General features: G+C 41.2%; 1 protein-coding gene across 1 annotated transcript in view; it reads left to right on the plus strand.

Moving 5' to 3' along the window:
* Nucleotides 1–14,496, plus strand: part of LOC146305548 (pyruvate carboxylase, mitochondrial-like) — a 399,577-nt gene that overhangs the window by 319,323 nt on the left and 65,758 nt on the right. The window contains exons 17-19 of the mRNA XM_084711698.1: nt 2,173–2,413; nt 5,448–5,615; nt 7,326–7,407. Of these exons, the coding sequence (XP_084567824.1) occupies nt 2,173–2,413; nt 5,448–5,615; nt 7,326–7,407 (491 nt within the window). The remainder of the gene's footprint in view (nt 1–2,172; nt 2,414–5,447; nt 5,616–7,325; nt 7,408–14,496) is intronic.

Consider the following 14,496-nt stretch of genomic DNA (forward strand, 5'->3'; position numbering starts at 1 on the left):
ATGATTTTATAAAGGATATTACTTCAGTTAATTGCTGCATCTACAAATGCAAGTTTAAACTCTACTGTGTACTGTAAATCAAAAGCCTTATATCAATATTATCCAGAAATGCTGACTTCTCTGAGCCTGAGCACATTTGAGATGGACTGACATGAAGTATGCTGCAGCCCGAGGAGTCCACATTTCTGATGTTTCATCGAAATCATGGATGTTGTGACCTCCAGTCTGAAGAGGAAAAAGACCATCCAGATTATTACCACTGAAAAGCTCAAAAGGCAGCATCTGTGACAGTATGGGGATGTGTTACTGCCCATGAAATGCTTAACTGTCACATCTGTGAAGGCATCATTGATGCTAGACTTGCACCGATTTCAACTTTCTTAGCCGATTCCGATTTCCGATTTTTGAGGGGTCTGACTTACCGATTCCGATTTTCAGTCTTTCTAAGAACTGTAATTGACAGCATTCACAAACATTTTTGCAACTTTTCTTGTAAATATGTTCATAATAAGACACTGACTATTAAATATTCATTTAATACTTTCTCCAAAATCATCCAGATTACAACCAGGCTTTATTATAATTTTATATTAAGATTATGAATTGGGTGAACGTGATCTCGCGAGATAATCTCGCGGGATTTCGTGGGACGCGATATCACGTTATCTTTTGTGGAAGCGGATGTGAAACCGGAGACTAACGCGGTGCAACAGTTTGAAGTAAAACTTTGCCGTGAGAAAAACAAACACAGAAGTTAAAGGAGTCTGGATGAGAAAATGTTTGAGGAGACACATCAACACAGGTTGTTTATTCTTCAGCCAGAACAGGAGGTGAGATTTGAACTGTCCCTCTGTGAACAGCAGTCTGCTGCTAGCTTGCTAGCATTAGCCTGAAGTGCGAGAGAGTTTACGGCTGTTTTGCGACATTGTCAGCTGCTCTGTCTCGTTGTAGACTGTCTGTCTTCTCTTTATCTTGTTCTTGGAATCTGTCTCTGACACCAGCTTCAAGCAGACGTGTGTCAGTGTATGTAGCTGTTATCAGCGCTGTGTTGACGTCACGGTCAGTTTGTCTGCTGCGCGCATGACGTGACCATCGTGCAGAACATGTGTGTGACAATGACGGACACAGAACCGGATTTGTGACGCTGACCGCCCGGTCACCGGTCAAGGCCAGTCACGTGAAAACTTGCCCGATTCCGAGCATTGCCGATTAATTCGTGCAAGTCTAATTGATGCTGAAAGGTACAAACAGGTTTTGGAGCGACATATGCTGCCATCCAGACGTCGTCTTGTTCGGAAACGTCCCTGCTCATTTCAGCTAGACAATGCTAAGCTACACTGTGCATGTTACAACAGCGTGGCTTCATATTAAAAGAGTTTGGGTACTAGACTAGCCTGCAAACCCCTGGAGTGTTAAGCAAGATTGGGAAACAATTTCGCTTTCAGAAATATTCAAATGCTTACTGAGTGTTGTGAAAAGAAAAGCTGATGTGTCACAACTGCCCTTGTCCCAACTGTTTTAAACGATGTTGCAGGCATCAAATTCAGTACGAGTTTACATTCACAGAAAAACAAATTTAATCAGTTCAAACATTAAATATCTTGTCTTTATACTTTATTCAGTTGAACACAAGTATTGGCAAATCGTTGCATTCTGTTTTAACAGTTTACACAGCATCCCAACTTTCTTTTGGAATTGGGATTTGTAAGTAAATTTTAAAAAGAGAAAAACTGACCTCAAGCTCTACACTTATCTACCCCATTCTTCCACTTATCTTCTACCATTCTCACCCAAACTCTGGACTGTGGTTCAGATTTGTTTCCCTCTGCAAGATAAGAAACTAAAGGTTGCCAAATCTTCTCAAAGTCTTTTAACTTGCCTTTAATGATTAATCGGATTATCTCAAGGTGAAGTGTGTCCATCAGTTCTGTGAACCATAGTTTCAGTGTTGGAACTTATTACATTTTCCAAAATAATCAGATAAGCTTTTTTGCAGCGATAAAGCCTTTTGCCAGGAGGCATTTTGTGCATGTTCTAGTTTCCTTGCATCTTTAGATGGCTAAAGAATTATTAAAATTTGGTTTATCAGAACTCTGAGCATCCTGTACAAAAAAGACAAGATATAAACTGTATGCGAAGTTGACTAATACCATTCTCCTCTCCATCCACCAGGTTCTGTGAGGTGGCCAAGGAGAATGGCATGGACATCTTCCGCGTGTTCGATTCCCTCAACTATGTGCCAAACATGCTGCTGGGCATGGAGGCTGCTGGAGCAGCAGGTGGCGTAGTGGAGGCCGCCATCTCGTACACAGGTGACGTCTCCGACCCGATGAGGCAGAAGTACTCTCTGGACTACTACCTGAAGCTGGCGGACGAGCTTGTCAAAGCCGGGACCCACATCCTGTGCATCAAGGTGAGGAAATTAAAAATAGGATCTGATGTTTCAAGTGTTTTCTCCAAGTTGTTTACTGCTACTTAGAGCTCTGTAATTAGCCGACGCTTTCCTTCCCTGTGATAATCTAAAGATTCTGTCGTTTATTGTTTGTTTCTGTGTGGAAATCCCTGCCCATCTGCCACCAGAACAACAGTAAACCAGCTGGAAAGACTCTTTGAAAGTGCTTTTTTCACTCAGGCTTGTACACACACTGTGTGACACACACACGGCCTGCACGAACACGGCTGTATGCACTTTAAGTAGCATTTGGATGCAAACTTAGTTGAATTTCGGTTTAGTCCGCATTAGTGTGCATTTCAGGCACAAGTACAACTATTTAATCATGTCAGAAAACTGCAGCGTGTGAGTTCAGGTGTTTTCTCACCTGTAGTTCAGTTTTGTCAGGACAGAGAGAAAAAGAACAACAATATTGTTTTAATTCTGATTCAGTTCTTGCTCTTTACAAATTGATTGGATGGTTTTGGGTATTATTGTCCTGCAGCATCAGTGAATCATCCAGAGGCACGCGTACACTGACAGAAGTTTATGCAGCATTTTATATTCTTCGGTGTCACACAGAGCTAATGATGAAATAACTGATTCTAAGCATTTATAGCAAATTGATCGCATGTTACGAATAATGACAAAAAGGTAGAGACAGGATGAAAAGGATGCTTTGGGGCTTATTACTGCGGGATTGCTGTCACACACTTTTAATGGAGTTAATGAACTGACAAAGCACACAGAGTAGGATACAAGCACAGCAGTTTTAACAGCTTTTGACCTGTTAATTATGGAAAATACCTGCGCTGGCATTTGTACGTGTCGCTTCATGATTTGCATAAGTATATGCATGGCTTATACAGATCAATTATACAACTGCCTCCTGAACAGATTTCACTATCGGCCGATGGATTCGTTGGGAGTTTAGCTCAGGGGTTTTTACTCCCAGGGGGGCTCCAAATATTTTCAGGGGAGGCTCAGTGAATAGAAGAAAGAAAAAAAAAACCAACTACACTAGTTATCAAAAGGAAATCACATTTTTCACTTTCACAGCTTCAGAAATGAATAAATGCCTAAGGGTAGGCCTTTTTTGGTGCAATCTGAAGTTATGTAAACAGCAAAATTAGGCTCTATTGAGTGTCTATGGCATTAAATATCATAATCATGATCCTACAGGCATCCAGGAACTGAGCAAAATTATGTAAATTAAAATAAGGCGGGGTTTCCAAGCTTTGTCTGGGAGAAAGCCCACAGTCTTAGACTTTGGAAACCCCTGGTTCGGCTTTTGAAATCATGCTAAAACTCATATCACCGATGATAAAGTCCTGTGGCTTGTTTGTTTGCTTTAACACTGCAAACAAACCACAGAAGAGTTCATTTGGAAGAAGGTCAAAACACCCAACCCCATTTCCAAGCCATCCCGGTTCAGTTGTTTGGTCTTCAGGGGCGGATTGACAGCTTTCATATCAGCCCAAACGAAACAGGGTCTGTTTAAACCGAACAAAACAGTTTTTGTGTTAAGGCAATCTTCGTCTCACTACTTTCTTTTAAATATGTTTAGATATACCTGCCTGTACTGCAACAGATTCCACTACTTGTTTTTGAAAGTTGGCTGAAATTGCACTTAATACAAACCGTTTTGTCCTATAAACCAACTTCACCAATGTATCACCAATCCCTTTTACACACAAAACACACACATGCTTACCATTAGCATTTTAACTGATAAAAAAGCTCTCACATGTTGAACACATCTGAAGTTTTTCCACTCGCTCCCATTGAAATAACTTGTGTACTCGAGCCTCTTATCTAAATGAACAGACTGATAATGCTCACATTGAATTAATTTCTTTATTCAAGCATGACGGAATATTTTCAAACGTGAAATGATAAACCTCCGCTCTAGCGCGGTGTGAAGCATCACACGCAGCGGCGGAAATCTCATAAAAGACTTGCACGGCTAATGAGGTTAACTTTTAAAAGAGGAAATGAGCATGCATTAAAACTTCATGGAGTGCAATGATCACCGAAGGGAGCGCAACTAAACATCTAAACTCTGTCTGTGAATCTGTGGTAATATCAATTAAGATTTATTCATTATAATCATCCTCACAAGAGTGTGACTGTGCAAGACTTCAACTCTTGTCATCATTTAGTTCTAACTTATAATTCTCCAGTTCATATTTCTCATTTTGTAGACTTGTCTTAAATTAACTAAATATATTCTAGAACTAAATGGCTTCAATTAAACCTCAAAGTGGCAGATTAATACTTTTTAGTAGCAAAGACACGTTGATTATTTGGAGAATTTCAGTAGTCAGTAGTCCAAGTCCTAATCACTTACAGGATTTTGGTGCCGTGTTTGTGAAAATGTTCTTTCTGCCTCCATTGTTTTGGCTGTTTGTTTTTTTTTTAATTCATCCGATTCCACCAAATTATCAACACTTTGTTGTCCGTGCCAGCTTTCATGAGCCGCCTCCAGCCAGTGCTGTGTGCACACACTCTCGCTAATGAGAGCTAAAACAGGTGGTTGAAATCAATCTTGTTTAACTTAGCCCGGGACTCGGTATCCAAAATGTAAATGTGTTACAGAGAGCCACTTAAAACCAGATTAAGGATTCTAAGGTTTACTCCTGGGTTAATTTATACCCTGTCCAGGATCCCAGGCCAAAGATTTTTAGAAATGTTAAATTATTATAAAAGAGAGAAAATACAAGGAAAGGATATGTAATTATTTGTGTAATTAAAGGAGAAAAATATCATATATTTACTGCAGTAAATGATGAAATGAACATGATGTTTACTGGCTTCTTTGACAAAAAGACTACAGCCAGCATGTTCTGTTTGGAAATTTCCACTTCCCCTTGTCGTGCCATTGAAACTGAAACTGTAGGTGAATCACCAGCAAATATTTATTCACTAAATCATGCCAGGTGTCACTCAAACTTTTCCTCAAATCATTTTACCCCTCCCTCCTTCTGTTTCCTCCTCCGTGTCTCTGTATAACCAGGATATGGCCGGACTACTGAAGCCAGAAGCCAGCAAGCTTCTGGTCGGCGCTCTGAGAGACCGTTTCCCCGACGTACCCATCCATGTGCACACCCACGACACGGCTGGAGCCGGTGTAGCCGCCATGCTGGCCTGCGCCGAGGCTGGAGCTGACGTGGTGGATGTGGCTGTGAGTAATCATCATCATCATTTTCTTCCACAGATCCATCATGTTATTAACAAACACGGTTGTCTCTTTCAGACATGATTAAAAAAGCCTCTGGGAAGATTTAAATTCATCATCGTAAAAGAATCTATTAATCTTCCGATTTCTTGTGAAAGTAATGAAGAGAGAGAACTTTCTAACTTGTAGGTCCAGAAATGGACGACATGAATAAACATTAATTTTCCACCAGTTGCTGCAGGATTGTGAAATGTCACTGAAACAAAGCTGGGACAATTGTTGAAGCCAGCAGCATTTCCCTTACTGTGTTCACTGATGCATGCTGCCAGCATGGGCAGTTTCATTAAAACAGTTGGCTGGTATTTGCAGTTTTGCCTGTTCTGCTGTTCAGTTCATTGTAACACTTAATGAAAAAAACAACTGACTGTCCACCGTGGATCAGACACACCCACTAGCAACATGTGTTCACGTTGTTCCCATTGGTTTGCTTGGTTAGATTTAGTCCTTTCACTGCCAAGTAATAAATCATTTGTGCACAAGCTGAAATACACTTGACAGTGCAGGAAGGATGGCCAAGACCTAAAGGTTTTTGGAGGTAAAAGATTCTGTCCCTTTTATAGAGAGACTGCTGTTTTTCCCATCCGTCATTAGATTAAACTTGCATGCACACATTTTAGGGCTGCACAGTTAATCGAAATTGCATTATGGCCAAGTGCAATATCCAAATCAAAGAAGCTGTAATTTTTTGATAATGGAAAAATGTGTGACAAAACAGCATTATAATGAAGTGCTGCAGAGATGCCCTGGCAAACAAATCTTGTTTTCTAGATGTAAGAAAATGTTTGTTTTTTTTGGTACAGACCCAAACAAATGTTAGTCATCATGATTTTAATAGCTTTTTTCACTGAAAATGAATATTGTGATGCTAAAATTATAATTTCCAATAACTCCTGAAAGTAAGTCAAACTTTTCACTGGCACATCTCACACAACAGCTCCCATTTTAATCTGTGCAGCTGTTTTCACCAGCTCCGTGCGTCTCCCATCTCAGCTGCATCAGGCATAAACGCGACCTGAAGCATTTATTTAGGCTTCAAATCTATTTTTTGACGATATGCATAAAAGCGCATGGTTGATGCCAAGTGTTAAGGCACTGAATAAATTTAATGATGTACATTTTGTAACCAAGGTGGAGCAGAGTGTGCTCTAGTCTGTAATCCTACACACTCTCCCTTCACTTCAAGACACAAGAACTTCTCGAACTAATTTTGAATTATTTTTTCATGGGCAAACTGTGACCATCACTGTACATTTACTGCCACTAGACAACTTCACTGCTAAATGTGAATCCCTCTGCTTTAATCACCATCCCCTGTCTGGTCTGAGCGCAGCAACAGGCACTCGATAGATCAGGAATATTCACACATAATGAAGGAAAACTGCACAGAAGGTTTGGCCACTCATTTGCTTCTGGCACTTTGAAATGCATGAACAAAGACGGATCCTACAGGTATCCAGACAGATGCTTCAGTGTGGTGTGAATACTGTCGTCACTCCAGAGTGATGTTGATGTGATCTTTGCAGTACGTGGACACAGATAATTAGATGTGCAGATTATTACACCACGTCTTTTGCCACATGTATATAAAGTCAATCCACAAAGTTGTGGACCCATTCAGCTTTTCAGACAACAGTATTCATATTTGTCACTTTCCAGGTCGACTCTATGGCCGGGATGACCTCTCAGCCCAGCATGGGAGCCATCGTGGCCTGCGCCAAGGGGACCAAGCTTGACACCGGTAAGTGACACGCTCACCAGTCTGGAACAGTGGCACCAGACAGACAAACAGACACTCGTTTGTTTCAGAAGTATTTGAAGGTCTTATACAGGAAAGGATTTGTATGGGATGCAGTTTTTGGTTGAGGAGGGAAATAGACAAGCCAATCAAAATCAATCATAAAAAGAGGTTGGGGAGAATCTGTCAGGACAAAAACACCTTCAAATATCCACATAAAGCTTTTACTGCAGCAGGTAGTCTTAAACGAGACAGAACATCTCTTAAATCAGCCGGTCTTGCTCAGAGATTATTTCTTCTGTCTCTCTAAGAACTTCCGGCTTCACACGAGGGGTGAAAAATCAATCAACGAATCAATAAATGACAGAGCACATCGCTAATTACGACCCTCAGTCAGAGGGGTTGATGCAGTCTGCTCAGTGATGAGATAACCAGCCAATTATGAGAGGAGGACAGTGTCACAAACTGGCTCAAGGGATGTGAGAAGGAGGGAGCCCACGCAGGACTTATACTTAAAACAAATATAAAAGTTAACAGCAAAGCATGGATGTGTGGCACGTGGCAGTGCGACGGTACAAACCAAAAGAAGAGGGTGTAACAGATTGAGAGACAAGTTGCAGATAAATTCATACAGGAGTTTCAGCTGGGAGATATGTGCACTAGCACTACGTTAAGTATGCTAGGTACATTCACTACACCCAATAAATAAACAAAATAAGCTTACAAAATATCAAGAAAAGAACCCACACTTCATTAAAATGGAACAGCAAAACAAAATAAAACTCACCGAAACTATCTTAGTTAGTCTTCCCACTGGTCCAACTAGCACCAACTCTGGTTTGGTTAAAATAAATCCTTAATTCACTGTGCTAGATGTGAGAATATTCTGGTTCTGCAGGCTGTTTTTCCTCACACTCTTTCTCCGGCTCAGTGGGTGTTCACTGTGCCGCTGTATCGGCTTGTCCCTGAGCGAGGGCTCTCACTCGTTCTTAGGAGGCAGACCATTAAATTAGCAAATTAAAATGACAGAAATCACATAAAAAGATCACCCAACACAACAAAACAACCAGTGACGGACTCAGCCAATCGCGGATAGCCGATATATTCATCCAGTCGCCCGACCTCATAGGCCAGGAAGGGAAAGGAAAAGAGGGCTGCATGGTCAATAAAATCTGATGCCCCGTGAAACAACCCATTCTTTATCCATGAATTGATAAAGAGTTCAGATAGCTGTGAGTGGAAGATGAGAAGACTCAGCAGATTTATTCGGTGCTAATAAACCCACCTGCTTGCGTATAAAAAATACTGGTTGTAGCCATGAGTAAGGTGGTCTTAAATTCATCATAGCATGCTAAAAACTCAAACCTGCTGAAAAGAGGCTGCTTTCATTCGTTATAACCACCAAATATATGTCAAAAATTATATTATGGTGCCACAGGCTCGGATCATCTGATGGCACAGAGTCTCTGAATCGGTGGCAGGCATTAAGAATAACTAGAAATAGCTGATCTTCTTGCAGATGGTCTTGTTAGCTTATGTAGGTCATATAGAGACATCAGTGTTAAATTGACACTGTTTCATAACCAGTTAATAACTTGCAGTAGCTCTAACCATTGTCCAGCTCTCCCTGGAGTACTTAGGGGTCAAAGTGATGTTGGACGGCACAACAGTTTTATCCCTTGACCCACATACTGAGATCACGTCTCTCCTTTTGTTGGGCCCTAGTCTTCAAAAGTCAAACCACTGCAGGAAGGACGCTCTTTTAAAATCTGGCTTTTATCCAATGGCTGTGAAGAAAGCAGAGAAGGCTGCCATTGTGATGCACTGTTTGATGTCAAACTGTGCACATGTGCAGGTTAACCTGTCACCATCTTTGCTACGCTAAGCCCAACAGGGAAAATTGCACATCTCTGCAAAGTCACATGCTGTGATTTAGGCACAATATAATGGAGACTTCTACAAAGTAAAGAAAATGCTGCTACAACAAAGACTGGGAAAATAGTTATCTATTGTGGGCTGCTGAATAAACCAAAGCACAGAGATGTTACAAGCTAAGAGGCAGAGTAGGAATGTTTATTTTTTAAAATTAAAATCTTAGACAACCTCTGAGCATTGGTAATGTGTCCCACTTTGTGCCACGCAAAGGCAGTCTTTGTCCCACATTCGGTTTGTTGGGATCTGGTCACTCTATTCCCCGACCCAGGCTCTGTCACAAACCTGCCCGTCTACACTCTGCCTCTCTATCAACACTGCTTTACTCTCAGGAGGTTTACCGATAAGCGGAGGGATGGATTTATAACACGTTTATTTCCCTTTGGGTTTGCTGTTGTCCGCTGTGTTCTGCTCGGTGTAATTTTCATGGCACTGTGAAAAAGCTTGCGCCCCTCCTACCTCTGATAAAAGTGACTACCCACAGCGCTGGGTGCAGAGTGTAAAATATATTAAAGCAGCCAGATGAAAAAAAATGCTGTTAAAAATCGAAGGAACATGAAGCGCGTTAAAGGAATTAAAGCTGATGTGAAGTTTGCTGCTTAGTTATGTAGAGAAATGCAATTGGGAAAACCAACTCTGCTCCGCTAACTGGATCTGATAGCTCATTTCCATTACTCAGAACCAGCAAAGGCCCTGCTAATTTTGTTTAAACTATATTCACACTACACAGCTAATGCACTGTCTGCTGCTGTAGTGCAGGATACTGTCAACATTAAAAGCCGTGTATTGCTTTATGGTGGCTAAATGCACTTGCTTTTTTTTAAGGACAATTTGGTGGACGCCATGTCCTCCCTGTATTCTGTTCTGATGTTGGAGGTACAGATGTTCAGCTCAGTTTTTGATAATCAAGTGCTTTGTAGAGAAATCCAATGTCTGTCCAAAGTGCTCCTGAAATAAACCTGCATTCTGCGCCTTTATTTTCATCAGACACCACAGCCGTGTATTGTTGCCATTTCAAACCACCACACTACAGACTGTACGGGTTGTAGCTGCTGTGTTAGTGGGTCAATTACACGTCAGATAAAATCGAAGAACACTTGCAGAAAATGACTGTGAGCATCAGGAAAGGCATGTCTTTTTTTATATATATACGAGGCAATTCAAAGTGCCATACAGGGCATATAAATACATTAAAAATAAGACCGGAAGAAAACTTTAAAATTGCATTTAAAATGCAATAAAACAAAAGGCAAATGCAAACAAATAGATTATTTTAATAAGAAGTTATGCATCTACTTTAGTGGAAAGTTATTTGGGAGGCTTATTCCACAGGTGGTGAAAAAAGAAACTTAACACTTGGTTTTGATCCTGAGAAAACGGAGTAAACCTGATCCACATCATCTGAGGGGTCTGCTTCAAAATGTACCAGTAAATCAGAGACGTATTTAAGCCCAAGACCATTTAGTGCTTTATAAACTGGTAATGGGACTTTAAAAAATCCATCCTTTGACACACAGGAAGCCAATGTGAAGCCGGTGATTTAAGGACCGGTGTGATGTGCCCCACTTTTTTTTTTTTTTTTGTGTGTTAATGAGGACTCATTCTGGATGAGCTGCAGCTGTCTGATGAGACCTGTGAAGACACCATTAAAACTAGTTATTTTTTTCTCCATCTGGGTACAAAAAGGACTGAATGAGACATTGTTGGACTGGAGAAGCCTTTATAGCCTAACCTGTAACTACAGCTGTACAGCTACTCTGCTACAGTTGTCCTAAGTATCTGTATCTGTCAAACCAACAAAATTATTTGGCTCTGTATCCAGACAGAAGACCATGACTGGGCATGTTTTATTCCAGAAGCCACATTAAATCGTGCAGATGTTTTATTTTCTAATCTAATATTCATTGGCAATGCAATTGTTGTGCCTAGAAAGCGTGAAAATGATTTAATATTGGCAAATAATTAATTATTCCCACTTCCTCATACTGTAATTTTCATCTTTTTCATCTTTATTTCTAACTTATCTACATTTTAAAGCCCACCACTGCCTCTCCTTAAACTGGGGGGGTGTTGAAAAGTTGGATATATGAGTATATAAAAATATCCTTCAGTTTAGGGGAATAATCTTGGCGCATTACAGGATATCAGTGATTCATTAAGTTAGATGCAACCTTCTTTAACTCTGCAAAGGTAATCATGTAGCTGACTGTTTCAGAATAAAAAACGAGCGACTTTGGACTGAAGAAATATTTTTCCATCGCATTATACGCATTATACTTTCCCAAATAACGTATGCAGATTTGGGTGCACCCCCTCCTGTGACCACACCCAACAGTTACATCATGGCAACACACCTCAGAGTGCAAGCTCACTGCAGCAAGGTGAGAAGTTAAATGTCTGGTCATTGAAACAAGATTTCACAAGATGCTGAGCCAATGCTCCTTGCATTTCTGGATCAGTTTCGGTGTGTTTTGTGGCGTTTAATTTCCATGGATGAGTGGCCAAACAGACAACATCTTGTCACGTTAATATTTTCAGAGTAGCTACAGTGGTTTTGCAAAGCAGGGGCTGACAGTAACCACCAGGTCTTGGTGCTGTTAGGTCCTCGGGGTGTCCTTCAAAGTGAACGGGTTTCTTTTTAAGGCTTATTGTTCCTGCAGCAATATTTAACAATCATACAGGGAGAAATCTGTTGCAGAGAAGGAAGCAAAGCCTGTAATAGTCCATAAAGCAACACAGCGACAGAGCCATTAAGGCCTGCTGTGTTTTGAGTATGTGTGACTTGTGCTTTGAAAGGAAAACCCTCCTACTTCACAGCTGCTCTCCCTATCCACACATGTAACCCACAGCTGAGTGCAACAGGTTCACCGCATCCACCACGTGTCTGGAGCTGGCTAATATTGTTCAGTGACATATTACAGCATCAAAGTTTGATAATGTGTCATGTTCACAGAGAAACCCTCCCATCATTTAGACACAATCACAGTTTAGAGACAGAATATCAATTAGTGAGCGCACACTACTCGGGAAATAAAGCAGAGAGTCAGAGAAAGACAAGGTCGTTACTCAAGAGCGGGAGGTTTTCAAGTGTGCCAGTTTATTCAAGGAATTTTAATTTGCTTCACTCGGGACTCAGATTGGGATGCAGGATGTCTCCCACACACACACACACATGTGCGCATACTTATACTCTATCCTAAGTTGACCCCGGTACATGCATTATGCATACACATGCAGACAAACTCCTTCTCACTTCCAAATTCTTTTATACCTGTCACCTTGTGCTCATCTCATCTTTTTCATCTCTGCATCCCTTTATGCCTCTCCCCTCTCTTCCACCTCCGTTTGCCTATCGCTCTACTTTTGTAATCAAGTTGGAGCACTGCCTTGGATACTTCCCTACCTTCCTGACCTCAGTCTGTTTACCGCTTTCCCCCACTCCCTCCCCTCTTTCTCCCATCTCTGTTACAAAGCAGTAATCAGCACTGTGCAGCGTGCTCTGCCTCCTCTATCTCCCTCCCCCTCTCCACTCTCATGCCTCTTCCCATCACCCCCACTTCTTTCACATTGTCTCTCCATCCTCCTCCTCCTCTTCCCTCCCTCTCACTCAGTGACAAAGCAATTAACAGCACTTTACATGCCTATTTCACTCCCTCAAACTCCCTCTCTCCGTGATCTTTCCCTCGCACTCCTTCAGTATCTCCCACAGCATCTCTTTGTCCTGAAGAAATGTCGAATAAGCAGTACTTGTCTGGTTAATTAATTTGTCTTTAAGCTGTCAGTTTATTTATTCAGTTAGCAGCAGCGTTGACACGCACATCCATTTATTCAAAAGTCATATATATTCACTAACACTCATGCAGTTGAATGATGGGGCAAACTAAAGTGGCCCAGCTTTCTCATGCATCATACATGGACTTATAACAACTTGATATTTAACAGAACAAAATATATTTGCTATGACAACTTGACATTATCAGACTTAAAGAAACTGATTATCTTTATGTTTTAACATTGTATTATGATTAGCATCTAACTGAGTCTGGTTGGACTGGAGATCCCAGATGGACCAGGACCAAACACGGGCTCCGAGTCGATGGTGGCCAGTTTGACAACAGGGAGTACAGTACCGGGGCGGTTTTCTAGCTGGGCTTAGCTCCTGGCTCCCTGGGACTGAATCAGCTAATTAGGTGGCTACCTCCACAGCTAACTGAGCTAACTAGCTAACACCAGCTAACAGACAGTGGTTAGCCTACTTTAGCAACAAGTAAACTAGCTAACCGCCGTCTGTCCATCAGCTAACTCTGTAAGCTAAATGACCCTGGTACTGTAGTCTGTCGTCACACCGGCCTTATAACAGGCCTCATGAAATTTAATGACATCTTTATGAGAAGTCCAAATAGTACCACTTTACTTGGTGTCCAAGAAAATATTCATGACACATTACAAAAGCATTTGACTAGTGTAATGACAAAGATATCTTTGCTATGACAACTTGACATTAAGCAAGACAACATAACCAGTCAGTGGCTTTGTTATGACAATGTCAAGTTGTCACAATAAAGACATTAATGGCTTGATTAATGTCAGGCAAGACATAGCAAAGACATCTCAAACAATGTCAATTTTGCATCAAAAATCACACAGTCTTAAAAATAGAGTAAATAAAGTTTTACTGATATTAATACCCAGCCAGTGAGGCAGGTGAGCTGAGCTAACACATATAGCTTCTTTTCACCTCCATCACGTCTCCCTTTCTTCATCCATCTGCGTTCAATTTTTTCCCTCTTTTCTCCCTGAATCGTCTCGCGTCTCATCTGTCTTCATCTAAGCGTCCTGGTTAGCTCTCATCGTCTCATCGACCACAAACTGTGTGTGTGTCTGGCTGTCTTCCTACAAGTGTGTTGATGTTGAGAATGCATGTAAAAGCAAATATGCGTGTGCCTTTGTCTTCAGTATGTTTGTGCTGCTAATGAGTTGTGTCTTCATGGCACTTTGTCACTGCCAAGACGCCGCTTAAATGACTGATATATGTACGTGCATGCGCCTTGTGTTGTCTGCCCGTGTGCGTGTCTGCGGTGTTGTACACACATGGTTTAGTGGTGCAGTGATTGATGATTTTGCGAGTGTAATCAGCAGTCCAGGAAAAACAATGCTGTA

The sequence above is a fragment of the Lutjanus erythropterus genome, chromosome 23, assembly GCF_056507025.1.
Source record: "Lutjanus erythropterus isolate fLutEry1 chromosome 23, fLutEry1.hap2, whole genome shotgun sequence".
NCBI lineage: Eukaryota > Metazoa > Chordata > Actinopteri > Lutjaniformes > Lutjanidae > Lutjanus > Lutjanus erythropterus.